Source organism: Actinia tenebrosa, unplaced genomic scaffold (assembly GCF_029948245.1).
Source record: "Actinia tenebrosa isolate PJP-AT-01 unplaced genomic scaffold, QUT_ActTen_1.0 PGA_scaffold1__47_contigs__length_23844297, whole genome shotgun sequence".
Taxonomy (NCBI): domain Eukaryota; kingdom Metazoa; phylum Cnidaria; class Anthozoa; order Actiniaria; family Actiniidae; genus Actinia; species Actinia tenebrosa.
In genome coordinates this window covers 6,823,436-6,850,363 of record NW_028292578.1, presented here as the reverse complement: position 1 = coordinate 6,850,363, position 26,928 = coordinate 6,823,436, and the positions used below count along the sequence as shown (strand labels likewise).

At 37.2% G+C, this 26,928-nt stretch overlaps 3 protein-coding genes across 6 annotated transcripts; 2 read left to right on the top strand and 1 right to left on the bottom strand.

Moving 5' to 3' along the window:
• Positions 1 to 365: 365 nt before the first annotated feature.
• LOC116290605 (scavenger receptor cysteine-rich domain-containing protein DMBT1) lies at positions 366 to 18,308 on the top strand. 3 transcript variants are annotated; one of them, XM_031697685.2, is made up of 33 exons: positions 366 to 486; positions 1,363 to 1,427; positions 2,054 to 2,227; positions 2,587 to 2,849; positions 3,150 to 3,276; positions 4,561 to 4,692; positions 4,771 to 5,027; positions 5,849 to 5,987; positions 6,081 to 6,401; positions 6,543 to 6,698; positions 6,773 to 7,032; positions 7,187 to 7,316; positions 7,818 to 8,138; positions 8,207 to 8,419; positions 8,491 to 8,667; positions 9,057 to 9,092; positions 9,184 to 9,339; positions 9,492 to 9,668; positions 9,774 to 9,890; positions 9,970 to 10,401; positions 10,509 to 10,762; positions 10,933 to 11,056; positions 12,341 to 12,487; positions 12,574 to 12,860; positions 12,948 to 13,077; positions 13,152 to 13,478; positions 14,084 to 14,392; positions 14,938 to 15,237; positions 15,918 to 16,043; positions 16,114 to 16,157; positions 16,237 to 16,316; positions 16,387 to 16,764; positions 16,845 to 18,308. In XM_031697685.2, exons 1-33 carry the CDS (start codon positions 422 to 424, stop codon positions 16,939 to 16,941), a joined length of 6,321 nt encoding a protein of 2,106 aa, XP_031553545.1. In that variant the 5' UTR covers positions 366 to 421; the 3' UTR covers positions 16,942 to 18,308. The 3 variants fall into 3 exon arrangements, with proteins under 3 accessions (XP_031553545.1, XP_031553537.1, XP_031553552.1); XM_031697677.2 differs by having other exon boundaries at positions 6,540 to 6,698; XM_031697692.2 differs by having other exon boundaries at positions 367 to 761; positions 6,540 to 6,698.
• On the bottom strand, positions 17,328 to 23,035 carry LOC116290658 (DNA repair protein RAD51 homolog 4). Its single transcript, XM_031697747.2, has 11 exons — positions 22,871 to 23,035; positions 22,016 to 22,077; positions 21,184 to 21,292; positions 21,100 to 21,109; positions 20,297 to 20,378; positions 19,183 to 19,317; positions 19,005 to 19,106; positions 18,322 to 18,412; positions 18,174 to 18,244; positions 17,583 to 17,741; positions 17,328 to 17,506 (listed from the first exon to the last, which is right to left on the bottom strand). Exons 1-11 carry the CDS (start codon positions 22,938 to 22,940, stop codon positions 17,447 to 17,449), a joined length of 951 nt encoding a protein of 316 aa, XP_031553607.1. The 5' UTR covers positions 22,941 to 23,035; the 3' UTR covers positions 17,328 to 17,446.
• Positions 23,036 to 23,074: 39 nt separating this feature from the next.
• On the top strand, positions 23,075 to 26,878 carry LOC116290633 (NIF3-like protein 1). 2 transcript variants are annotated; one of them, XM_031697725.2, is made up of 4 exons: positions 23,075 to 23,374; positions 23,510 to 23,735; positions 24,540 to 24,660; positions 25,651 to 26,878. In XM_031697725.2, the coding sequence occupies exons 1-4, from the start codon at positions 23,116 to 23,118 to the stop codon at positions 26,062 to 26,064; spliced, it is 1,020 nt and encodes a 339-aa protein (XP_031553585.1). In that variant the 5' UTR covers positions 23,075 to 23,115; the 3' UTR covers positions 26,065 to 26,878. The 2 variants fall into 2 exon arrangements, with proteins under 2 accessions (XP_031553585.1, XP_031553577.1); XM_031697717.2 differs by having other exon boundaries at positions 23,075 to 23,735.
• The last annotated feature ends 50 nt before the right edge of the window (positions 26,879 to 26,928 follow it).

The window sequence follows — 26,928 nt, the reverse complement described above, 5'->3', positions numbered from 1 at the left end:
AAAATTGTATTATTTCGTGCGTGTGATTTAAAGGAAGCACTGAACGATGTGTACTATAAGAGGCAAAAACATTTGTGGTTATAAATTTATACCCCACGTTACGCCACAGAATAGAATATGTAATGTAATGTCTGGAACTTATTTACTTTCTCTGGAGACCACCTTTAATAGTGTAATAGAGTAAATGAGAAATTCTGCTCCGAATACACGTGGCCCGTCATTAGAACATCGCTTTGATCAAGGGTGTGACATAGACGTACAATAGGGCACAGCTTGGCTGTGGCCCAACGTTTCATTTGAGTGTGATAGTTTAAACAAACAATTCCCGAACACTTGAAAGATTATAGCTAATTATCACGTTTAATGGAATATTATCTATTTTATGTACAGCTTCTAATCGATAAACATAAATGGAAACAAAATGGTTTTCCTGATAATCCTTTCATTATGCTTCGCTGAATCAGTAATGTCATTCTCCGCCCCCAAGTAAGTAAGCTTGATTTACATTTTCTGTAGACTTCAAGCCAGCTCCTTTTATTATGTAGAATAGCGTCAGCAGAACTTGACGGTGGCAGCAGATACATGATTGACTCGTGCGAAATGTCCTGGAGATCATTTCTATGTAACCACATGACATTCTGTGTAGAATAAGTAAAGTCTTGAATATCACGGATAGTCTTGCATTAGTCTGTCTTCTGACACTCGAAGGATTAGCAAAGAAAACTCCTGCCGAGTTAAACCTTCTTGGAGCAAGATCGATCGTAAGTAATGACCTATTATTGAATGTCCTTTTTTTAATCAAATAGCTGCTGATTGATAAGATTACAATCAGTTGCAGTGAATTCTAGCTCATGATGTGCTCGTAATAGGGCTCGTCATTAAAAACTGAGATTTCAAATTAAAAGTTTATCAACACTGATCAGCTTTAGATGTTCTGACAGCCTAATTCCCTATCACACAAATCCAGTTTCATCTTTTGAATAAGACACATATTCAATGATGTGCACGAAAGAAAGGTTTAGGTAAATGGTTTTCGGGTTACTCCCGCTGAAGTTACGGTTATTCAAGAAGTTAACTTGAGCGTGTTTATTCTTGCGTCTCTCAAATATAGTGACAACCTTCTAGTTAGTCCTCATGCATGACCTAGCGTGCTCATTTTAACGCTGGGAATACATCGGAATGCATACAAGTGATTGACATAAGGGACTAAACTAAGTCGGGCTCTAAGCAATAACGCAGAAATGAAGAAACCTAATTCGACTGCATCTATCTTTATTGGTCAGTCATGCTAACGTAATTAGCGCAGTGATTATGAAAATATCCATATTAGAACTAATTCCCTAATTCTTTATTTTATTGTAGATTCATGGCTGGTCAATTCATTCTGGTTAGCCTGTGCTTCTTGCTTGTTTGTCTTTACGTTAAAGGTTAGTTCATATCCATAGTAGAGGAACTACGTGACTGACAAACAGGCGGGAGGTCGTGGTTCAAGCTTCGGCCGGACCAACACTCAGGGTCTTAAAATAACTGAGGAGAAGGTGCTGCCTTTGTAATTATATCTGCAGTCTTCTCGAACTTAAAACCGTAGGCCCCGTCTGTCTTCACTATATAACCCTGTATAAGGCGGACGTAAAAGATCCACTGAAGACGCTGGTGACAACCATCTTCAGTGCCCGTGCTAAACAGGGCCCACTGTAATTTGCTATGCTGTTGTGGTGTCCCTGCCCTCATGGGAAAAAAATATCATAAATCATAATTGAAGTTATTTTGAATCGCTAGATCTGAATAAATAAAATAATTAAATTTATCTCATGCGATTTTAGTCAATTTTGGAGGCAAAGTCTTGTAACTGAAAATAGAATCCACAATGATTGAGTCACGAATGAAAGTGAAAAACAAAGTAAAAACACCACATTTTGATAACCGGAATCCTTATCAGCGAATCCGCATGGTACTGTGGTGAACAGCTTGCGGATCAGCTGGCGGGTTCAATCAGAACAAAAACCATTTAGAATGGATAGTTGTTTTGATTTTACAATGGGTTATTTTTTAGGTCACTCGTATTCCTGCTCATTTGATGGTGGGCAATGTGGTTATTCTAATGATAATTCTGGGTCAGATGATCTGGATTGGAGTCGAATGCGTAACAGAGCTGAGCGTAATTTTGGAGGCTTTTGGCGAATTGCCAATAATCGCGGCCCAAGAAGAGATCACACGACTGGCTCTGGTGAGAAAATGATTGCTAAGGACCGATTCAGGGGGAATAAGTTATATATTGACGGACAGGTATCAAGGGAGGGGGGTGGGGATAATGATAAATGTGAGAGAAGCAACCATTATTAATGAGCGGGCGACAATGATGTCTTTCATTTATATATTTCTTGTAAGGAAATATATAATCCATTTCCTGAATCCAAGATCGAGCGTCGATCCTGTTGTTCAAACTTATTGACTGAGATAATTGAGGTATCACCCTCTTCTATAATTGATGAGTTTAACGTAAACAACGAACGCCAGAAGAATAAGCGAGTGAGCGCGAAGGCACAAAGATTGAATCCAAACTATATCATATATTTTTTAATAAAGGATATTACATGTACACTAAGACCAGTGGAATATTTGGAGGAACTGCTGGAGATATTGCACGCCTTGTCAGTCCAGTTTTCACAAATGTCTCTTGTCTAAAGTTCTACTATTTCATGTACGGCATGGATATTGGGGGCTTAGAAGTTATCACGAAAATAGGAAACAATGCGCCTACTAAAGTGTGGTTACTGGATGGAAACCAAGGCAACATGTGGAAATTTGCTATGATCCCTATCCAATCCAACGCCAGCGAAAACGTTAAGGTTAGATACACAACTAGAACTGAGCCTAATACTTGATTGTCATAATTGCTTAGCTTCCGCAATAGTCCGGGTAGTCTTATATGTTGTAGATAAAGAATGTAGTGTGAGTGCGTGTGGAGGGAAACTCACGGAAGAGCCCCGCATGTGGTCGTGGTGTCTGTAAATATATAGATTAGACTAGGACTGAATAGAAAATATGGATTAATGAATGATTATAGATAATAAAGGAAGGTAATGTTGTGAAAAATATCATCGAAATTTAATGTTACTTTCCAATTCTTTGTTGTTGTTGTTATCCAGATATTCTTTCAAGGTGTCGTCGGATCTTCAAGAAGATCTAGTGTTGGTATTGATGACGTGAATGTAACGTCAGATAACTGTACTCTGTTTCCAAAACAAGCAGCTCCCACAGACAGCATTGCACCAGGTAAAACATCTTTTTAAGGCGACTCGACCAAGTTTTCAGAGTGTGCGAGATTCTCATTTGAAACCCTAACTCCCGTTCCATACATGCTCGTTTGGTTGAAAGCAGCGGAGTCTTCCTAGCATCGAAATCGTGACGTCCTTGATTAAGTATAAATGAAATTACTAAATTTGCGCGTTTGATTCAAACTTGTTACTTTTACGCTACTGTATTGCCACTCGGGGTTCCTGTGGAACAGCCCGAGTCACAAAACTAGCCTTTTTTTTCCTTCGCTAAAAAGACATTGTCTGCACTGCACATGCTCAGTATCCCGCTGTCCAATTATATTGAAGGCTTATGTTCCCGAGAGTTATTCATAAATAAAGAGCATGCTCAAGAAATTCGCTGTATTGAGTGAACGTAGGCTCGTGCAAATGGTTTATAAACAGACTGCATTAAATCGTAACCGAATTGTCTTCTATTACTGTTGCATATATGCATCCCACATGGAAAGGAGTGAGTATACTTTCAAAGCCATCAGCGTCACAGTCAAAATTTTGAGTTTGTTGGTCATAGCAACGGGTTAATAATCTACGGTTTAGGGGTCGACTAAGCTCTCCCTTAGGCTTCGGCCGAGCTTCCTGATCAGTCTGTCATTCTTCGGATAAGCCGTAAATGATTTGCGCTGCCATACAACGGTTCAGCACTCGATGTATGGAAGTATGGTTTTTTTAAAATAAATCAAAAGGTAAAAATCTTATAAAATTCATGTTGCCATGGCAGATGAACTGTAATAGAGATTGATTCAGGGCCGTAACCAGAACTCCTAGCAGATATATATATATTTTTCATTCTGAGTTAAAATCAACAAATCAAAAATCAACTCCTAAATTCCAATTCGATCATGGAATGAGGGCCACAGGTTTGTTAGCCATTGGCTATTTAAGTGCTACCCTCGTAAAAAAAAAAAAAAAGTTAAATAGTTCTATTTTTACACAAAATCGGCGTCATCGAATTTCTTTAAACTTACGCATATTATGAGTAAACATTTGGTATACAAAGTCTCAGTAATAAATCGTTTTCAAAGTTCAGGTCTTGATTTCGAGATAATTGGTGAAATGAAAAAGGAAGGACATCACAATTTCAATGCTAAGAAAACTCATCAAATTAATCGAGCGTCAGTGTAATGTTTGGTTTATGTGTTATCTGTAATAATAAATCTAAATCTAAAAAATAATAATAGTAAATCTCAATCTCTGAAAACTGGGTCGGGCTGCCTTAATGCAATACATTTTGTAATTTCTATAGTTCGCGGTAGCTGTAATTTTGATGTTAACATGTGTGGCTATCGTAACCTTGGGAACCACAGTTGGACGATAAAAAAAGGCTCAACATCATCTGTTAGAACTGGTCCAAAAAGAGACCATACCACTGGACTTGGTAAGTATATCAATCTGCGAAAGTCCGCCTATTTAACAATTCAGATGGCTGAATTCATAATATCATTCCATTTATTAGGCTCGTATATGTATACAGAAGCTTCTGGTGTCAAAACAGGAGCCGCGGCCCTCTTCGTTAGTCCCCTCGTCTACAATATATCGTGTGTTACATTTTATTATCACATGTTCGGCTCCCAAATTGGAACCTTTAACGTATATCAACTAGTTGAAGGAAACTACACAAGGCTTTTTCAACTGAAAGGCAATCAAGGCAATAGATGGTATAGAGCAGAACTACATCTTCGTCAGTATGTTGGCCGCAATTCTAATTTTAGTGTAAGTAGCTGTTTTCGTATCATATATACACCTACTTGCAAGAACGTTGTCATACGAAAATAGAACATTAGTGATTTAGTGGAATAGGAATTATATTAAAAAACAAAAGAAGATCACTGAAGCTGAACTTTTTCTTTTGTCTTTTAATGTATTTCTTTCTCATTAAATTACTAATGTTCTAATATTGTATGACAACGTTCTTGCAAGTAGGTGTATGTACTACCAAGAGAATATGAACTAAGAGAAGGAATCATACCTATATAGGCTTGTAACCATCATATGCACAGTTTGATGCTATTTTTAGCTTCGAGATATTTTGAGCGAAGAACCTGATTGGTTCATTTCTTGAGGGTAGGCGGCTTCCAGTCTTGCAGTAAACAAAAGCCTGTGTTTTTGTCGTGGACGTTGCGAAATATGGCGCTTTTCGTGTCCTAAAACGAGGCATTAAAGGGAAGCATGATTATCGCGCGGGCATGGTAACGAGTTAAAAATAGGATCAATGATTCTAAAAATAGCACCAAAGAGTGCACATGATGGGGCACTGGGATTCCTTCTCTTAGTTCATTTTCTCTTGGTACTACCGAAATAAATCTTTATTGAAGTTTTTAAAAAATTTTTTTAGCAAATCAGAGGGATTCAAAAATAAATGAAGCATATACTTCCTTTTGTGTGAGGAAAAAGTGCTTATGCTATCAAATATTAACATATATCATATACAAAAAACGAATAGCGCAGCATGCCTTAAAAATACATAATTTATCAATTTTATACTGTCATGGAAATTAATAATGACGATCATGTCCGACTAATGTTATTCACAGATTGTGTTCGAAGCAATCAGAGGGAGTGGTTTCAAGGGAGACATTGCCATCGATGACATATCTACTTCTGTGCATCCCTGCCCTTCACTACCTTTTACCACCGTTCCGCCTATCACCTCTAGTACTCCGTCGACTGGAGGTTTGTATGCGCTCACTTTATGTCGTTTGGCAGCGCTTTGCTAAAGTATTTCGATCTTTTCCATAATACAGTAGTTTTTTATTTCCCCCTCAGTACAACAGGTGAAAGTGCGCCTTGTTAATGGACCATCCAAGTATGAAGGAAGAGTCGAGGTTCTGTATAACGGACGATGGGGCACCATTTGCGATGACCTATGGGATTTATCTGACGCTAAAGTTGTGTGTAGAATGCTCGGCTTTCCGGGAGCACTTACTGCAGATAAATCATTAAGCTATGGTTCTGGTGCTGGCACAATATGGCTGGATGATGTGAAATGCACAGGATTCGAGTTATCTATTTCTGCATGTCGGCATGCCGGTTGGGGAAAGAATAACTGCGGACACAATGAGGATGCAGGCGTTATTTGCCAAACAGGTAAAAAGAGTTGAACAGTTGATTACTAACAAACGCTTGTCTTTGATTGGCCATTGATTCTTGTTACATACAGTGATGACCACCCTTACCCTCAACTATCTAGTATAATTATGTATTGATAAGTAGCATTAATGTTAGCAGATAATTCGATGCCAATAAATGGAGAATGTAACTTTGAATATGGAAAATGTGGCTACACAAATGGAGACAGCAGTGAAAGTGAATTTGACTGGACACGAAAAAGAGGTGCTACATCTTCCTCTGGTACAGGACCTTCTGCTGATGTTAGTGGATCAGGTATGAACTGACATGATTATATCATATAGATTATTAAAGAGCATTTAGCTAATTAGTTTTTTGGTGTTTTCTAGGCTACTACATGTACATTGAAGTGTCTTCAGGAGTCACAGGGGCAAGAGCAAAGTTATTAAGTCCTATGCTACCAGCAAGCTCCAAATGTGTCTCATTTTATTACCATATGTTTGGTAGTGATATTGGAACACTCAACGTGTACGTACAACGCAATGACTCTCGTAGTATAGTCAAAGTCTGGACATTAAGTAAACAGCAAGGAGATGAATGGCTTCAAGGACAAGCACCTTTGAATGTTACAGGAAATGAGACAGTTAAGGTCAGTTTAAAGTTTCAGTTAGAATTATATCAGTATTCGCCTTGAAGAAACACCTTTACATCTTTCTAAATATCTATAATATTCTGTGTTATCACTAGCTGTGACTAGCTGTATGCTGAATACTTTCGTTCTTATTATTCGTTTTTCTTTACAGGTTATATTCGAAGGTGTTCGAGGGAAGGAATTCAAGGGTGATATTGCCATAGACTCTATTACCGTGTTAAATACAACATGTGCTGTTGTGCCCTCAAAAGCAAATCCTAGCGGCCAGGATGTCCAAAATGGTAAGCGAGCTACACGATTTTATTAGCAAATGTTTTACTTAATCAAGCTCATGCGCCTAGCCTTCGTCTATTTCAGAAAAAATATTATAATGGCAAGAAATTCAACTAAATTTGACTGAACAGTTCTAACTTAATATTTTAAAATAATAACCAAATCCCGCATTGCTTTGCCATTCGAGACCGTGTGTATTCCCTTTTGGAGAAAATACATATATTTAATATGGTATAGTAGAAATAAATTATGCGTTCGGTGTGTGTAATGAAATAGAGAGAATAAGAGACGTGGGTTCGATTCCCGTCAAGAGCATTTGATATTTGTCTGTTATTCTCTATATTTGATATGGATGAGCATGTTCTAAAGGAAGTTGGACGAGCGGATAAATGCATGCAGTGGAAGAAAAGTGATTGTGTATCAATACTCTTCTCCAAATTTCGGCCCCCTTGCAGAGTCTTCAATTCAGCCCTTGCTATACATGCATTGACTGGTATTTAATTTGTCAGCACTTGAAGGAGACGTGCGTTTGGTTGGTTCTCCCAATCCATTGGAGGGACGTGTAGAGATTTTTCACAATGGACAATGGGGTACTATTTGTAACGACTATTGGGGATATTCTGATGCACTAGTTGTGTGTCGAATGCTGGGTTTCTCTGGTGGAAACAGCGCTACCGCCTCAGGAAAATATGGCTATGGCTCGGGAATTATATGGCTTGATGACGTCAGATGTACTGGACGTGAAACGTCTCTTCTCCAGTGCACAAAAAGAATGTGGGGACGACACAATTGCCGTCACTCACAAGATGCTGCAGTAGTCTGCACTAACGGTAAAAATACCAACATTTTCATTTATTCACCTATGCTAAAGTTTTAATAGTGATCTTCGTGTCATAAGGTACGTCTGATGATGAATGCCGAACTTACAAAGTTTTGAGTACAAGTGATCGTGCTATGAGCTCCTCGAGTACTTCGGGTCGTTGTGATAGAAGAAGTGGTATATTCCCTGGTCTATGGCATCGTTTTCAAGGACCAGCAGGAACAGAAATGGCATCTTCATGTGTTCCTATCAATAGATGTGGTTCACATGCAACAGGATGGCTATCTGGAGGTAAGCAATTTAGATGTTACGACATGATGATGATGATGATGATGATACTAATCATTCAAATCGATTAACAGGTCACCCGACTGTTAATGAAGGAATGGTAAGAAGAAGGGTTTGTTTTCACTGGAGTAGTAACTGCTGTAAGTGGTCGACTTTCATCCGGGTCATAAACTGTTCAGGTTTTTACGTCTACGAGCTTCAAAGGCCACCTGTCTGTCAGCTCCGATATTGTGGTAACGGACAAGGTCAAGGTCAGTTTACGATGACATTTTGGTAACAAACTAAAACTGTATGTATGCTATATTCGCTATTTATTAAATAGAGGATATTACATGGGCGCGCGGAGATACGAAATTTATCTTCGAGTGTTGAAAAGATCTCTCACGAGTGAGCGCGAGAAGATAAATTTCGTATCTCTAATCGCCCATGTAATATTCTGTTTATTATATATTTATCCATAAAATCAACTTAATAAGCTTTTTATTATTATAACTAACTAACTAACTAATAGCTTAAATAAGGTAACGATATAAAATAACATGTTATTTTCACATGTGAAAATATCAGTTTTTCGAAAAGGAGAAATATAGGTATTTTATGGATAATTATATGATAATTTATATCTCAATTCTCTTATCAGGTGGAACATCTACTCCTGGGCCGATGACGACAGCAGGTATGAATCTTCACAAATACACACACCTTTTTGTGTTTAAATGATGATTATGTACACTGCATATCACTTATAAATCTTAAATTCCTTTTAGTTCCCAATGCTTTGTCTGGGATTCGCTTGGTTGGCAGCTCAAAGAATTATGCTGGCCGAGTAGAGTTGCGTTATAATGGTGTCTGGGGTACCGTGTGTGACGATCAATGGGGTTTAGAGGATGCAACGGTTGTTTGCAGGATGTTAGGATTTACAGGTTCGTGTTCATGAATGGATACTTTTTTCATACTATCGATTAATTCAGTATAAAAATGCTATCACTTTGTTTTTGAATCGTTCTGAGTGGTTTATTCACAAGATTAATGTTTAGGAATTTCAACGTTTTTTATCGATAATTACCAAACACAGGCGCACTGAGAGCACACAATGGCGGAACATTTGGTAGAGGTATCGGGAAAATTTGGCTAGACAATGTTCGATGTACCGGGGATGAGGAGAGTATTAGCCAGTGTACGCATCGCGGCTGGTCTCTTCACAACTGCGGACATAGTGAAGATGCAGGAGTTACTTGTGCTTCTCATGAGAGTAAGTAAGCGGACTGACATGCACACTAATGCTTTATCATGGCCTACTTATACCACAGAGCAGGTGCCACTATTCCAATCTCACATGTTGTTTTGCTGGTTTCAGTAAGTTCTTGTGATTTTGAAAGCGATTTCTGTGGATACGAAGACTCTTTTAGCGAACGATTGCATTGGGTGCGCAGAAAGGCTGTTAAACCCGAGAAAGATCACACCCGTGGATCAAGTAAGTTGATATAACTGTAAGGCGAAAACTGCCTCAGCCCACGAAAAAAGAAAATTATTCATTTTGGTTTTCTTTGTAGATGGAGAATTTGCCTGCCAAAACAATAGGTTAAGCTATCAAACAAACTGTTATCTGTTTGTGAACAAAGCGGGAAGGATTAGCTGGCATAACGCGAAGAAAAGGTGCAATGTAGAAGACGCTTCGCTTGTTGACATCCGAGATATGAATGAATGGCAGTTTGTCAAGAGCCACAGACAGTCTAACGTTGAGCAATATTATGTCGGTATACACGAGGTGAACCAAAGTAAAGTGTGGAGATTCCTAGATGGAACGATAATGAATCTTACCAATATATGGGCACCAGGTGAACCAAATGATTGGAATGGTAACAGAGAAGACTGCGGAGCAATGGACTTCAGATTTTCAGACGGAAAATACAACGATGTTCCATGCAATGGTGCGGGAACAATTGATTCATACATATGTAAAAACAAGCCATCAAGGATCCTAGGTTTGTAAAGCAACAGATTATGCAAGTATAGGGAATTTGGCTTCTTCAATTGGGCCTCGCTCTCTCACGGTTCTCAAATTATTTCTTATCTTCCTTGATTTGAACAGGTCATTTCTTGAACGTCAACTTCTCAGATCCAAGAACAGGTTATCGAGCGCGTCTGGTTGGTCCTGTTGTATCAAATTTGTCCTGCTTAACATTTTTTTACAATAGTTTTGGTACATCGCTTGATTCGTTGAGTGTTATACTCAAGTTATCTTCGGCAGAAGAGATCATCGTATGGCAGTTAGATGGCAACATTGGGAAGCAATGGAACAAGGGCCAACTACCCCTACATACTATGGCCGATATGAAATTTAAGGTTAGTAATAATCATGTACAGGGTAAACCGAGATAAACCCCGAATTTTAAACGTTTTTACGCAGAAAGAAAGGAACAGGTTATAGGTTTAAAACTAACCTCCTCCCCTTTGGTTTACAACCATGTTATGGATGGAGTGCCTAACTGAGTTCTTGTGATTCATCTGTTTAGCTAATCTTTCAAGCCACTAACGGAGGATCTGGCCAAATAGCTATTGATGACATCAATGTGACAATAAGCAGTTCACGAGAGTCTTGTGGCTTCATTCCACAGAATGCAGTTCCTCGTGATTGGCGTAAGGAAGAATTTGCTATTAATTATTCAATACTTTTACACTCTAACCAATAAATCAAGATAGTTCTTCGTATCAAACATTGGGGTTGACATTTCAAAATAAAAGATTCCATGTATGGTCACAACCCATCAATGACACACAAACATGAATCTGCGCGGGAGGTTAGAAATTCAATATAAACGTCTTGAACTAGAAATTGGAATATCACGGTTCGCTTAATCCGAACTTTTAGGAAAAACCTCGTAAAAGTTACTTGGGGGAGAGGGGGGGGGGGGGGGGGGGGTGAGAGAAAGGACTTATGTTGGCTTGTGAGGAACGTTACTGAAAGCAAAAGTTTAAGTTCAAGTAAAGAAGAATATGATATTTCTGGTGTTGCGAAATAAGCTGGAAAAACGTTTTTAGTGATAAATAGCTTACATGAAGTAGAATGACGCCAAAGTTTGTTCATATCATCGAGTACCACCAAAATGACTCTGATATTGCTGTTGCCACATCAGTATATAATCTTGGTGCCACTCTTAATCATCACTTACAAATGACAAATCATATTAACATTCTATGCAAGTCAGCATCATTTTCACTCAAACGCATTGGTCAAATTCGAAGATATTTAGACGACCGTAGAGCCGAACGACTTGTACATGCTTTTGTTACATCGAAGATAGACCAAAGCAACAGTCTGCTTTACGGTTTGTTTGACACTGGCCTGCGTAGCTGCCCAAAGGGAAGGGGATTGGGGACTGGGGAAGGAGAGGAAAGGGAACTGGGGAGAGGAAGGGAGGAAAGGTAGGGCCTGCAATAAACCCCCTCGATTTTTCCTACGAACGTTCAGGATCCGAACGTTAATTTTGATTGGTTGATAAGTTCGATACGCCAATCAGATGTCAGTGGAGTTGATTTAGATATTTTATTCTTTGATTTGATTGGTTGAGAGTTTGCATATTAATTAGGGGGCAGTAGGAAAAGGAGGTAAGTATAAGGAGGTAAGTATGAGGAGGTAAGTATGCAAGTCCTACCTTTCCTCCCTTCCGTTTGGGCCGCTACGCAGGCTATCTGACAATGAAATATCTAGACTGCTGTTGCACGACTTGTCACCAAAACGAATAAACATGAGCATGTATGTCCAATTTCTTTTATGCTTTGTAAAGCGTGTTGAGATTAGTGGAACAGGCTATATTAAGAATTTATTATTATTATTATTATTATTATTATTAATATTATTATTATTATTAATATTATTATTATTATGACCTAATCGTAAGTGGTATCATTTTGTTGATACAGGAACAAAAGGCAGCTGTAACTTTGACAACGATACGTGTGGATATACAAACGATGAATCAGGAAATGATGACTTGCAGTGGATCAGGGACAAAGCTCGTGCTTATGCATCGAATAACAAACCTTTCAGAGACCATACCACTCATTCAGGTACCTTATACACCTGTACTGACTGCATATAGTTATACCTCCTTATCAAGGCCGAACGTAATCATGTTGTCTCACGTTTCTAATAGGTTCGTTCATGTACATTCAACATCCCATCGGTCAAATGATCGGGCACTCTGCTCGTCTAGTCAGTCCATCCTTGTCCCCAAACCTAGCCAAGTGCATGGTATTTTACTGGTATACAAGGCATCAGTTTACTTCCAATATTGAGTTAACAGTCTATGTCCGTCCTGCTAAGCCGCAGGTATCATATTTTGACGAGAATCCTGTGTGGAGAATGAAAAATGATGGCTCTCAAGTTTTTGGCTATTGGAAAAAAGCTGTCGTACCTCTTGTTGAATATTCCAATTTTCAGGTTAGTTTTTGCATTAATTATAGCAATGGCTCATTGATTATGATAAGATGCTTGGTCAGTACCAAGTAATTTGTTTGTTTACTCCAGGTGATATTTGAAGGTGTCTTCCTCGAAACAAGTGACATTGTAGCGATTGACGATGTGACTATATCAAACAAGAAATGTACCATTTTACCGTCTGATGCTCGTCCAACGATAGATAAAACATCTAATTCAGGTTAGTATAACCCTGTTGCCATGGATTTCCACTTGTATAGACTCAGCCTGACCATCTGTACCATCACCTCATAGGAATCCGGCTAAAAGGATCATTGTCAGAAGGCGTAGGGAGAGTAGAGATATACCATCTTGGACGCTGGGGGACTGTGTGTGGTGATACTTGGACTCTAAGTAACGCACACGTTGTTTGTCGCCAACTTGGGTTCGATGGAGCACGAACTCCACTTTGTTGTGGATTATTTGGTAAAGGGTCAGGAAGAGTTTGGTTGAGTGGTGTACGTTGTGAAGGCAGTGAATCTTCCCTCGCACTTTGTCCCAATCCTGGATGGGGTAACAATCATTGTGGACACGAAAACGACGCTGGAGTAGTGTGCAAAACGTCTAAGGCATTGGAAAAGGGTAACGACCAGCTTATAAACATTCTTACTTCAACTGATTTAGTAAAAAAAAACACTTTCATATCTGTTTCAAGATAACGATTTTGATGATAATGATAATCAATAGTCAGTAATCAATAATAATATAAAATCTTATTCAAAAATACTTTCAAATAACAACAACAACAATAATAATAATAAAACGATAAAAAAGAGATTATGAATATAAAATAACAAATATATGTACAAATTACTTATTTATCGATGAAAACATATTTGTAAAATAAATTAATAGCTCAAAACACGAGTCCAGCTCTTCACACTGATATAATACTATATCAAACTATACATTTATTATTAAATTCTAAATTCTAAATAATTCTAAATTTCGGCTACATTGGCGTTAGGTTAAAGTCATTCAAGAATTCATTAACCTTATAAAAAGGGGTTCTTGTCCCCCTGACACGCATGTGTACTGAATTACTGTATAATTAATTAATCAATCAATAATAATAATAATAATAATAATAATAATACACTTTACTTCAAGAGGGTTAATTATATAATGATTATAAATGCATGGTTTGCGGAAGAAATTAGGATTTACCATTTTTGTGTGTGTTATAGAAATAGAAGTACGTTTGAATGGATCGTCCAGTTCCTATGAAGGTCGCGTAGAAGTGAAATATGCTGGTATCTGGGGAACCATAGACGACAGCGGCTGGGATATCTTTGATGCAACTGTCGTTTGCCGTCAATTAGGATTTGCAGGAGCCGTTAGCGCCTTCACCGGAGGTAGATTTGGTCGTGGGAAAGGACCAGTTTGGTTTTCTGAAGCTCACTGTAACGGCGATGAAAACAAAATCTCAGGGTGCATCGAATTTAACAACACAAAATCTTCTATTTCAAACCACAATGCAGGGGTAGCATGTTTTAGTAAGTAAAGCTTGAAAAGTACTCGTTTCATAGTTTGCTATTACGTATCACTATGTCACAGACTGTTCGATGTTTTTACATTCAGACCACGTGGTCATTCCCAAGAGTCAATTTCTTTGTTTAACGGTTGCACATAAGAAGATGTGGATACAACTCGAATGAAGAATATTATCATCTCAAAGGAATGACAAGTGGTCTGAAATGGGAAAACATTGCACCACAACGGATTAATGTTATTAACGAGCGAATAACAGCTTGAAATTAATGATCAGTCAATGAAAATATTAATGGTCGTTCACCGTAACGTCACGATCACGTGACGGCACGGCACGTTTGTAGACGTTCGTACCGTACATTTGTCAAAGATACGAAACGCTACTTTTATACAAATCAGTATTTTATTGTTTTTCAATGTTTTTGCACTTGGAAGGGAACACGATAATAAACCCTTTAGAAGACACATTATAAATATCAAGTTATTTTTGTGCGACATAAATACTTTTATAACTCATTTTTAACCTAATATTTCCCAACTTTTTTATAAGGTGCTCGCCTTGCAGATGGTAAAACGCCACATGAAGGCCGAGTAGAGATTCAGTACAACGGCAAATGGTCAACAGTCTGCGGCAAAAACTGGAATATCAATTCTGCAAACGTTATTTGTCGCGACCTTGGTTACGAAGGGGCAATTTCTACGTCAGTTGTTGGTAAAGGAAGTGGACAAGTCTTACTTGAAGATGTAAAGTGTATAGGAGACGAAGTATCCATCATGCTTTGCTCCCACAAAGGACTACATTACCACAGTTGTGATCATTCACAAGATGTAGGCGTAGTATGTTCTAATGGTTAGTGTCTGACTGCTACCTTATATTAATCAAAGGGAACAAATCTTCATTACTTCAGTTCTGATCATTCACAAGAGGTAGAGTAGTGTGATTTAATGGTTAGTGTCTGACTGCTACCTTATATTAATCAAAGGGAACAAATATTCATTACTTCAGTTCTGATCATTCACAAGAGGTAGAGTAGTGTGATTTAATGGTTAGTGTCTGACTGCTACCTTATATTAATCAAAGGGAACAAATCTTCATTACTTCAGTTCTGATCATTCACAAGAGGTAGAGTAGTGTGATTTAATGGTTAGTGTCTGACTGCTACCTTATATTAATCAAAGGGAACAAATATTCATTACTTCAGTTCTGATCATTCACAAGAGGTAGAGTAGTGTGATCTAATGGTTAGTGTCTGACTGCTACCTTATATTAATCAAAGGGAACAAATATTCATTACTTCAGTTCTGATCATTCACAAGAGGTAGAGTAGTGTGATCTAATGGTTAGTGTCTGACTGCTACCTTATATTAATCAAAGGGAACAAATCTTCATTTCCCATTTTCCTTGTCTCCTCTCCCAACATTGTTTTTGCGAATTTTACTCCAAAATCGTAACTCATCTTTAAAATAACCATGGAAATGTTCCTTTTGACATGTGGCGATGCATAACACTTTTAATTTTTGTTTAAACAGAGAAGAAGAAAAATCTATGCAATAATAATCCGTGTAAGAATAGTGGTAAATGCAGCACTACCAAACATGGATTCACATGTCAATGTTCTGGCCAATACGTTGGTAAAACCTGTGAAACAGCCATCGGTAAGAAATGCATCCAGATACCAACATTTTGAAGCCACTGCTTACTCCAAATTATCTTTCTTGTTTAAAGGTCCTGACGTTATAGGCATCTTTCTCAAAGGAGATATCGAAAAAGTAAGTGCATCGTAGCAGATGACTGAAACATTCTTACGATGATGGGCAGGGTAAAATTCCTCTTTCTTGTCTGTTGTAGTGGAAGCCTCAAGAGTTCAAGAGTTCACTTGCCAATTTACTAAATAAATACTGCAATAATTGCAGCAAAATGTCCATCAGGTAAACAACTATCCTTTGGGTTAAGGTTAGTGGTTTTGTTGCCTTTATTAAGCGTTTTTTTCTTCTATAGATCCAAACGTGAAAGCAAGACTACCAAATTCACAGCTGAGAACATTATTATCGTCAAAACCAGCCGTTTTCCACCGGAGATTCTCTACCTTGAAATCGCTGTCGTAATGACGACCAACGGCAAAAATACTGTCGTTGATGGACACAAGTTGCGTAATGCCATTACTGGGGCCGGTAAGGGTATTACGGGATATTCTGTCATAGACATCCAAGGCAAAAAAGATAAACAAAGTTTGAATGGTACCATTAGTCCGCCAAAACAAGCCTCTCAGACTAGCGGTAACGATAGGTCCATTGCACTGAAAATAGGGATTGCAGTGATTTTGACCTTAGTTCTATCTGTTCTGGGCACGCTAGTGGTCGTGTATCTCATAAGAAGGTAAGTAACTAACCATAATGTGGATGAGGGAAAGATCTAGTTCACACCCTTTATTAACAAACCTATCTGTTTACTCGTAGGAAGAAGAAGTTTCCTACAATCAACACATACAATCGGAACCCTTCCAGTCGAGATAACGAGATGCTGATCAATGAAGATGACAACCCATTCTTGTAATTGAATCGATCTTATTGGTTAAAGCATTACGTCATTCAATCAGTCGAAACTTGGAAGCCCCCGTCAGGGCAGGGAATATAACATTGACGTATTGTTAACTTTACCAATTATTGGGGGAAACGTAATGCCATTAACTTTTGTCCGGTTTATAAAATAAAAATGCTTCTAATTTTGACCTATTTTCGTTCTAAAAATGAATCTATTTTTAATGAACTCTAACCCTAATCCAGTCCTTAAAATCAAGCAATGCTGGCTTCTAATACAGAAGTGCCGCTTATCATATATATATGCTCATTAAAACATTGATGTTCATTTCCCGCCTTGTTCTGGAGGTCAGGGGTTCCAATATAGGGCATTGCAAAGAATAATTTTACTTAAATAAGTCATTTTAGTTTTGTAAGAGATTTTATTTCGTGCGCCTTTAATGTGTACCTTTAACATACTATACTACATGCTATACTCAGGGTTTAGTAATGAATTAATACCTTATGATACGCTGCCTGACTCAAGTGTAGTCTTGTAATCCTCCAGTCTGTATGAAAAATGTCGTTGAAATATCTGTGGGCTGTAATAAAAAATGAAGAAAGTAAAAATAAAACATCTTGGTATATATCAAATAAGCAAGAATTCAATTCACTTACCTGTCTAGATGATTTAACGACTGTTGCAATTCTCTCATTTGTCTTGCATGCACTTTTTTGCAAAAAAATTCTAGTATTTGGTATGTGAGACCAGGTTTGACCAAGAGCTGGCTTTACTTTTCTCGTAGTCAATGCGTCAGTTACAACGTTGTTAGTTACCTAGTAGGAATAAATTAACAATATTAAACATGACCCATACAGCACTGTCACTAGGTGTACTGATCATGACCCCATCACCCATACAACACACTGTCACTAGGTGTATTGACAATGACCCCATCACCCATACAACAAACTGTGACTAGGTGTACTGATCAAGAACCCATCACCCATACAACACACTGTCACTAGGTGTACTGATCAAGAACCCATCACCCATACAACATACTGTGGCTAGGTGTACTGACAATGACCCCATCACCCATACAACACACTGTGACTAGGTGTACTGATCATGACCCCATCACCCATACAACACACTGTGACTAGGTGTACTGATCATGACCCCATCACCCATACAACATGCTGGCACTAGGTGTACTGATCATGACCCCATTACCCACACAACACACTGTGACTAGGAGTACTGACCATGACTGATAGTCCATGCTCTAGAGCTAACGACTTTAGATCCCTAGACAGATGAACCATAAATGAATGTCCTATAAAAGTTAATATTTTGTAGTAAATTGTAAAGAAGTTCAGTAAACTATTCATTTCAGTTAATCCAGTTGATTACCTTGTGTCTGCTGACCACCAAGAATTGGTGCAATTACAAATGCTACTGAGTCCACTATGACTAAACGTAAGTTACTGTAGAATCCTTGATCCTACAAAATGTGTCCTATTAGATAGAACTTGATATGGTTTTAAAATTCATTTAATATTTGTTTCAGTTAGAACTTCTTCTGTTAGTACACTAACATTATTTTATACAATTGGTATAAAAGTAGCCTCAAAGAGGAATATCCACTAGTATCGCAAGTGCCTTTGCATGCTTATTATTGTTTTCTTTGGCTTGTAATGATGTTTCTAGCACTAATATTTCTTATACTAAGGTGTTGCTTTAGCATTTGATGAAGACATGTTCAACTAATTTGGTAATTAAAAGTAGCCAGTTGAAGAATCTGTACAGCACCTGAAAATCACTCCAAAAGTACTTTACACAAGAATCTTGAAATCTCTTGGACAATTTAGAAATAGATATCGCTAAAAGGTTTGGAATACAATTTTTTTCAATTTAAAAACAATTATTTTAACTTTTTAAATAAAAAATGTTATATCTCACTCTAAATGCATTTTCTGGGATACTAGTGGATCCTTCTCTGGTAGCCTCTCATGCAGCAGCTTAGGGTATTGCATGCAATGTTCCCCTCCCCAGAAAAAGACTTGTTTTAGTATATCTTACATCAGAAAACTTACCTCCATATTAAGACTGTCTTTAATATCATTTAAACAATTGATAACATCAAATATATCGAATGCCTGGATACATTTAATCCTTGACAAAATATTGGTGGTATCCTAATAAATGAAACAAGATAGAATCATCTATTAATCAACATAACTATTTTGTTTGTTTGAATTAAAAGAGACCCACCTGACCAGTTAAAGAGGAATCTCTTGAATACAACATCTCTTTAATCCTGTCACTACTGAATGCTGCCTGGGTGTCAATGTACACAACATTCTTCTCAATATTCATGGCAACAGAAGTTGCTATACTCATGCATACCTAAATTTAAAAAAAAGCATTCACTTAAGAAATATTTATCTATTTCTGCTGCTGCTAAGACATCTATCTATTCTCATCCATTTGTGATTGCAGATCAATGGGGGAGTTATGCTGCATTGTATTGCGTTTTGCATTATGTTACTACCATTATCCTTGAAGTGCGGCTCAAGAAGATCAATGTTTCGTTTGCCAACTAGCATTTCAATGACCGTCAATCAAAGAACTGAAATAAAAAAGCAATATCTTGAGAAATATTTATAGACTGAATTAAAGATCTTAATCCTCTAAGATTTTCCATTTAGCCTAAAATCTCCCTACAGATATAGCTTTTTTACTGCAGTTCTTTGATTGACGGTAGTTTAAATGCTAAGCTGCAAATGAGACATTGAACTTCACGGTCTCACTTCAACGATAATGGTAGGAAATTAACTTGTTTTAGTGGGATTAAGTTTGTTAAGATAGTTTAATGTTTAACTGGGTTGGTCAATCTTATATCTTGCCCTTATGGCAGTTGTATTATGTCCCAGTGTATAGTATATTAAAGCTGCCTGGATTTAGCCCATACAGTGGTCACATGTATTATTATAGTTTAGATTAACTACCATTATTGATGATGTGCGACCTGCAAAGTTCAATGTCTTGCTTGCCGAATAGCATTTCAATGACAGTCAATCAAAGAACTAAAATTTTTAAAAACTATCTTTGGGAGATTTATAGACTGAATTAAAGATCTTAATCTGCTAATCCTCTAAAATCTTTTTAAAGATTAAAATTCAGTCTACTTTCAGTTCTTCGATTGACAGTTGTCAAAATGCTAGTTTACAAAGGAGATGCATAATTATAGTAGTAATTTGTCTGCCCTGACCACCCTCATTTAGCAGACGTATTGTCTGTCACATGTCAGAATTATATTTATGCACGTCTCACAACTGAAATTTGTATTTAAAAATGTGAAGGATATAATTAAAGAACAACTTGCCTGAGTTTTACCACTGCCAGCAGAACCAGCAATTTCTGTCACTTCCCCAGAATACAAACCACCATCTAACAACTCATCCCAGCTGTGGTAGTAGTATAATAATAGTCATCAAAGATCAATCTAATAACTTATCCCAGCTGTGGTATTAGTTAGGTAATAACAGTCACAGTCATCAAAGATAATTGTTTCCAACAAACTGGTACACTATGTTTTTTGGGCAATTGCATGTGGAAAAAGCAAATGTTTGAAGACTGTGTTATCAATCATTCCTATTCTCTATTCAATATAAGACATTTGCAACACCCTGACTGATTATTGACCTTTGAGACCATAACAAAGACATATTTGCATGCCTGACCACAAGCAAGAGTACTAACCCCTGACTCTCATCCAAGGTAAAAATTATCTACATTTAACTTATTAGTTATCTACTTATCTACTTCATTATCAATTTCTTTCTAGAAAATTTGAATAATATTTAAACCTTGAAGGAGGCTATAAAGGTCTTTTTACCCATGGATATATTCCCTTCATCCATTCACAGTTAGCTTATTTAACAGCTAAAATATATGGTAATTGTGATTTGCTTCTGGGATAATGCAATTGCTCCCAGTCCCCAGGTGTTGCTCCACCACATCATCATTACCATGGATGTATTGCAGGGCCGGGTTGTTCAAAGCTGGATTAGTGCTAATCCAGGATTAACTCTATAGGTCTTATTAAGAGTTAACCCAGGATTAGCACTAATTGGGCTTTGAACAACTGGGCCCTGATGTTAATGAGTTATACTCATATATACTTACTGATCACAACCTGTAGGAAAAGAAAAAAATGCAAAATGAGTTGGAGCACTATTATGTTTTGTAACAACTATTTGCAAAAATGACCTGTTGAGAGTATGAAGAATGTGGACACAACATCATTCAGTAGGTCACAGCCACTGGTAGGGAAACTTGAGAAATGGCCAATGATAGCACTCTGCATTGACTGGATTTCCTGTGGTACAAAACAGTGTTGCATTAATTTCTTCTGAGTTTTATCAAACTTTTAAAAAATGCATTAATAATTCATGAAGGAAACACAATAGAAATCATGACCATGAAGGTGATTTTATATCTGATATAGATTCGTCTTCATTTGCATATTTAAACTTTAACTTGGATTTTCTCTATCAAACTTGGTTCATTTTGTAAAGAATTCAGTACAATATGAGAATATACATCACAAGTTTTCTAAGCCATTTAATAACTTGCAGATCGTGTCTTATCAGGTCTAAATCCACTCGCCTGCGCCTCGTGTTTTATACCTGATAAAACACTCCTGCTCGTTTATTAAACATTACTTATAAAAATGCAAAACTAAATTAATCTACATATAATTATATATCAATATTTTTAAAGCCTTTAAATGTTTTCAAAACTCTGAAACAACCTCTGGTCTAATCTTAGTAAGAACATGGCTAACTCACAAATCGAACCCTGAAACCACCTCTGGGCTGATCAAAGTAATAATTATCATTACAAACATATGTAGACACAGATTAAGCCTAGTTTATGACTATAATGTAGTCAAGGATTAACTGCCTGTGGTATTTACTGAATGAAGATTCTATTATATGTATCAATGATCCATATGTTCCACTTTTATTCATGAAAATTATATTTTGCATAACTTTTGCCACAAGTATATCCCATATCATCAACATTAACAGTTAAATACCTCCTTTTCTAGGGCTGACTGATAAGGAACTTTCTCTGAATCACAACAAATAAGAGATGTTGCTGTTGGAAAGAAAAATAAAAACAAATTCATCTGTAACTTTGCTCATGGAATATCATCTTCATTCAGTGAAAAATCTTAATTTTTTAAATGAAAAAATGCTTGCCATCCTGCTATTTGCTTTGAAAACAAACACACACATACACGAACCACTGTCCCCACTCATTTTTGAAAAGGGCAATTAATTTCCCTTCATTTCCACAGCTTCCATTAGCAATTCTGAGGTTAGGGCAGTGGGCGTTGCAATGTTTTGTGGGACTGATTTAGGGGACAAATTAGATGCCATTTTGGAAAAAATATTTATGTCCTATAAAACAGCCCCACAATGCACTTCAATAATAATATTTTTATTTATCTCCCTCAAGATATTGTTTTTTAAATGATTTACAGTTCTTTGGTTGACGGTTGTTTAAATGTTAATAAGACATCAAAGCTCGTGGGGCACACTTCAACGATAATGATCGTAATAGCCATCGAGTGGCTTATTCTTATTTACATCATATTTTCTGGAGAAGGCTATCATCAGCACAGCTGAAACGTTAATCATGTTTTATTTAATAGGCATGTTTTTTCCCCCCGTAAAAACCTAATTTCAACCATAGTTAATAGAGGGGAAGGTTAGGGTTATTAAATATATTTCAACATTCATTGAAGCTTATAATTTACTTATTTGATTTGTCATTCATGATGTATTCAAGCACGCTTGCATGCATATTTCATTCTATAGTGGAAGCATGGCAAACAGTTATATAGCAATGGGGTTATTCGCATTCTTTCTCTGTCTTGTTAGCTCACCTGTTATGATGCCACAAGAAGTTAAAACCTTTTGAACAGACGCAGAGGCCTTGAGTAAAGCTTTGTGCATGCTTTTTTGTGATTTTAAAGAAACTCTCTTTGACTAGTTGCGCTCGTCCTCGCTTGGTCCGAGACCTTGAGACACAGGCAACCCAATATACCTGGTGTTATAACATTTCTTGATCCATTCCTCCTCCACTATAACCCAGGTACCGTCGATATCTATCATATATATCATATCATATATGAGTTCTTCCAGTTTAAGAAATATTTTCCTTGCATATTCAAAAGTGATCCAAGGTTGTAGGAACCTTTCTTCGTCCAGATCATATAGAATGGATTTGAATGCAGTAGTTGCTAAACTTGAAAGTTTTGCTCCCGTGTCTTTAGCTGAACAATGGGACAATGTTGGTCTTCTTGTCGAACCGTCTGGTCGTCACACTGTGGATTCTATGCTTTTAACAAACGATCTGACAGAGAAAGTATTGGAAGAAGCAATTGAAAGTGAGGTTCAGATGATATTATCTTATCATCCACCTATTTTTATTCCTCTTAAGAGGCTCACGTCTAGAAGTTTTAAGGAGAGAATAATTGTCAAAGCCATTGAAAAAAGAATTGCAATCTACTCTCCCCATACAGCATTTGATGCAGTAAACGGTGGTGTGAATGACTGGCTTGCTTCAGGATTAGGGGATGGCCACGTAACTCCTCTATTTCATTCAATGGAAGACTCTGTCAAAGGGTGTACTTGTAAAGTTGTGATCACAACCACCAAAACTCTTGATGCGGACAATGCCAAAGACGTCGAAATGAGAATATGCTGCATCAATGGAATAAGAAATCTCTACATTGATAATATACCAAGGTAAAAAATCCAGTAGAAATGATTAATTGACTGTATAACTACCTTAACAAGATCAAGTTCAATATTGTTTAGCAGGCCCATAGGCTAAGAGGAGAGGGGATGCGGGAGCTCCCCCCCCATATGCATCTCCTAAAACAATTCCACAAGTAAGGAAAAACCTTATGGTTATTAAAATGTAAATTAACTTCTCGACTAGGTACTTACAAAATTCTTCCTATAACTTACCCCTCCCCCATCCCAAGTTCACACTATGGCATTGCTTAACACTCCTACACACTATCTGCTACTTGGGGCCCAATTCCATAGGCCTCTTGGGTGTTTCAAAGACCTTGCAAAACTCAGTTTTAAGTTATCTGTTGCTCAAACTTAGCCTGGATTTTGTGCAGAATATTCTAAGTGTTTGTTTATATTTTTGAGGTTGTTCATAGAGCATTTTCACGTGACGTCACAGCAGCCATTATGGGGCTCCAAAACAATACATTTTCTATCCTCCGAGAATTGAACTCTATTTTTATGCAAATACTTTGCAGAAAGGTTCTATTGTTTATGGCTGCCTTCTCACGTGAGTGAAAGCGCCCTATTCTTTACTTTACTATTGGTATTGGTACAGCAGTATTTTGGAACTCGAGAAAGATCTATTTTGGCCACCAAGAGTGCTATAACTCTAATCCCCTGCCATTTGCAGAATTTGTGATATATAGTTGTGTTTAATAACAATGACATTGATTATTGCCATCTCATTATTGAATCATGATAATCTACCTAAACCTTATTCCTTCATAATACTTATTATAATTTTTATAGCTCCAGTGGGTCGTGTATCACTTTATGTTGCTCTAATAGTGAACTTCCACAAGTTATTCAAGTGATCAAAGAAAAACTTTCTTCTGTTACCTACGACTTGATAGTACAGCCATTGTCAAAGGTAAATTTATACTTTTATTTAATAAATGATTGAGCAATTTTTAGTTAAAGAAAAGCTGTATGTATTTTCAATAATTAAGAGTGTTAAAGTGCTTATAAGCCTTTGCACAATACTTTTAGAATTTATTCTTTAGATAGTGGATAGTTGATTGTGAAAATATTTCGTCATTTGGATGTTGGGTCTTTAAGATACGAAGGTTTATATTCCCAATATGTTAATGACTATGACGTAACATAAGGGATCATTTTATATACAACACTGCACTCGTTATGGAATACAGTATTTTAAAAGTATCCCCCTTTTACTCGTGACTCACTAAAGGTTCTTACAAATTTTTTTTGAAAAAATGTCCTTAAAAGTTGCTACAAAACAACTCTAATCCCTTATGTTACATCATAGTCATTAACATGTTTTGTTGAAGGAAGAGAAAATGGAGTAAAACCCTCAAATTAAGGGGGAGACCTAACAAACTCTACCCACATGTGATGCAGGGTCTACAGGGGAATTGAACGAGACCCAAGAGAGAAGTGCATTTCTGCTACTGTGGTAGTAAAACCCAGTTTTCTCAGTTGGTTGAGCATTGGACTTTCCAGTGGGAGGTCATGGGTTCAAGCCCTGGCCAAATCAACACTCAGGGTCTTTTAAAATATAACTGAGGAGAAAGTGCTGCCTTTGTAATAACATTGAAATACTTGAAAATATCTACAAATGGTTAGACCTTCACCTGGATAACCACATAAAATGGTAAAATGGTCCCATCTTCTCGACACTATCTCATCCTCCATCAAAGGTGTAGGATTTAAGGGATTTCTTGTTGGTTCTCTCCTGTGCTCCAAGGGTTTTTCTCTAGTTCTCCTGTTTTGCTTCCTCTGCAAAGAATCAACTTGTAAAATTCTAATTGACATTTCAGTAGATGAAGAGCCATTCTGTCTGTGGAAAGCCACTGCTAAATCCCATATATTTTATTTATAACTAAATTGTGTTTTGCAGGTTCCCATTCCTAATACAGGCACTGGTCGTCTTTGCACCCTGTTCTCTTCACTTTCCTTGGGCGAGCTTGTTGGTCGCATTAAGAAACATCTTGGAATAGAATATGTGCGTTTGGCTATTAGCCAGAAGGAAAGTTGTACAGCCAGCACTAAAGTGTCGAGCATAGCCGTTTGTGCAGGTTCAGGTGGTAGTGTTTTGAAGGGTGTCAAAGCCGATGTTCTACTATCTGGTGAAATGTCACACCATGAGGTCCTTGAAGCTGTATCAAACGGTTGTCACGTTATCCTATGTGAACACAGTAACACTGAACGAGGTTTTTTGAAGATTTTTCAAAAGAGGTTAAATGACTTACTTGATAACGAAGTCAGAATTATTGTGTCTTCGTTAGATGCTGACCCTCTTCGAGTTCTTTGAGAAAGGTTTCTTCCTATTTAATTCGATATTAACTATGATCCAATCAACTGACATACCGGCAAACTCACAATGGCTATTGTTTCGCGGTACGGCTTAACAGTGGTTCCAAAGAGGATGAAAAATCGGAGAATTTAGAAAAATTTAATGGCTGACTGAATTTCATTCTACCTCACGAATAACCCTCCAATTACATCTCCGGACTTCAGTGGCAATCCACTTTTTTGCGATATTGGGCAGCAACCTATTGGACTACAAATAATTAACTTATCTTATTGAAAAAAATATTAGTCCGATATAATAAAACACTATAGGATTCATCCTAGGATAAGTGAATAAAAAGAAAACTAAAAGTAAAGTAATTGTAAGATTAAGGCTTGAAGTCCCGCCGTGGTTAACCCCAAGGTTACCTCCTTCCTGGGCGTGGAGGGGGAGACAAGGAGAAGACTAACCATGTCTTAAGGTGGAACCAAACTAATTCAGAGTGAATTTTGGACAATTTTATTCTTGCTCCCTTCGCAAAACTAGTATGTCAATTTAACTGGATCTTTCATATAATGTGCTTGGAATATCCTAGATTCTAGCAGTGTAGTTTTGTGAAGGGAGCGAGAACAAAATTGTCCAAAATTCGCTTTAATTAGTTTGGTTCCATCTTAAATGACTGGATCTGGAAGAAGGGCCTATGATTGTTCTCTTACACGAGCACTTGCTATTTGTATGGTGAATGAACTAATACCTGCAGTTCACCAAATGCATATTGTTTGCTATATAATGGCCTATGAAAATGTTTACTTTGATTAAAGATGACAATAGCGAATTTTATTTTTCGTAAAAACGAACGTAAAAAGATAACTACGTTTTGATATA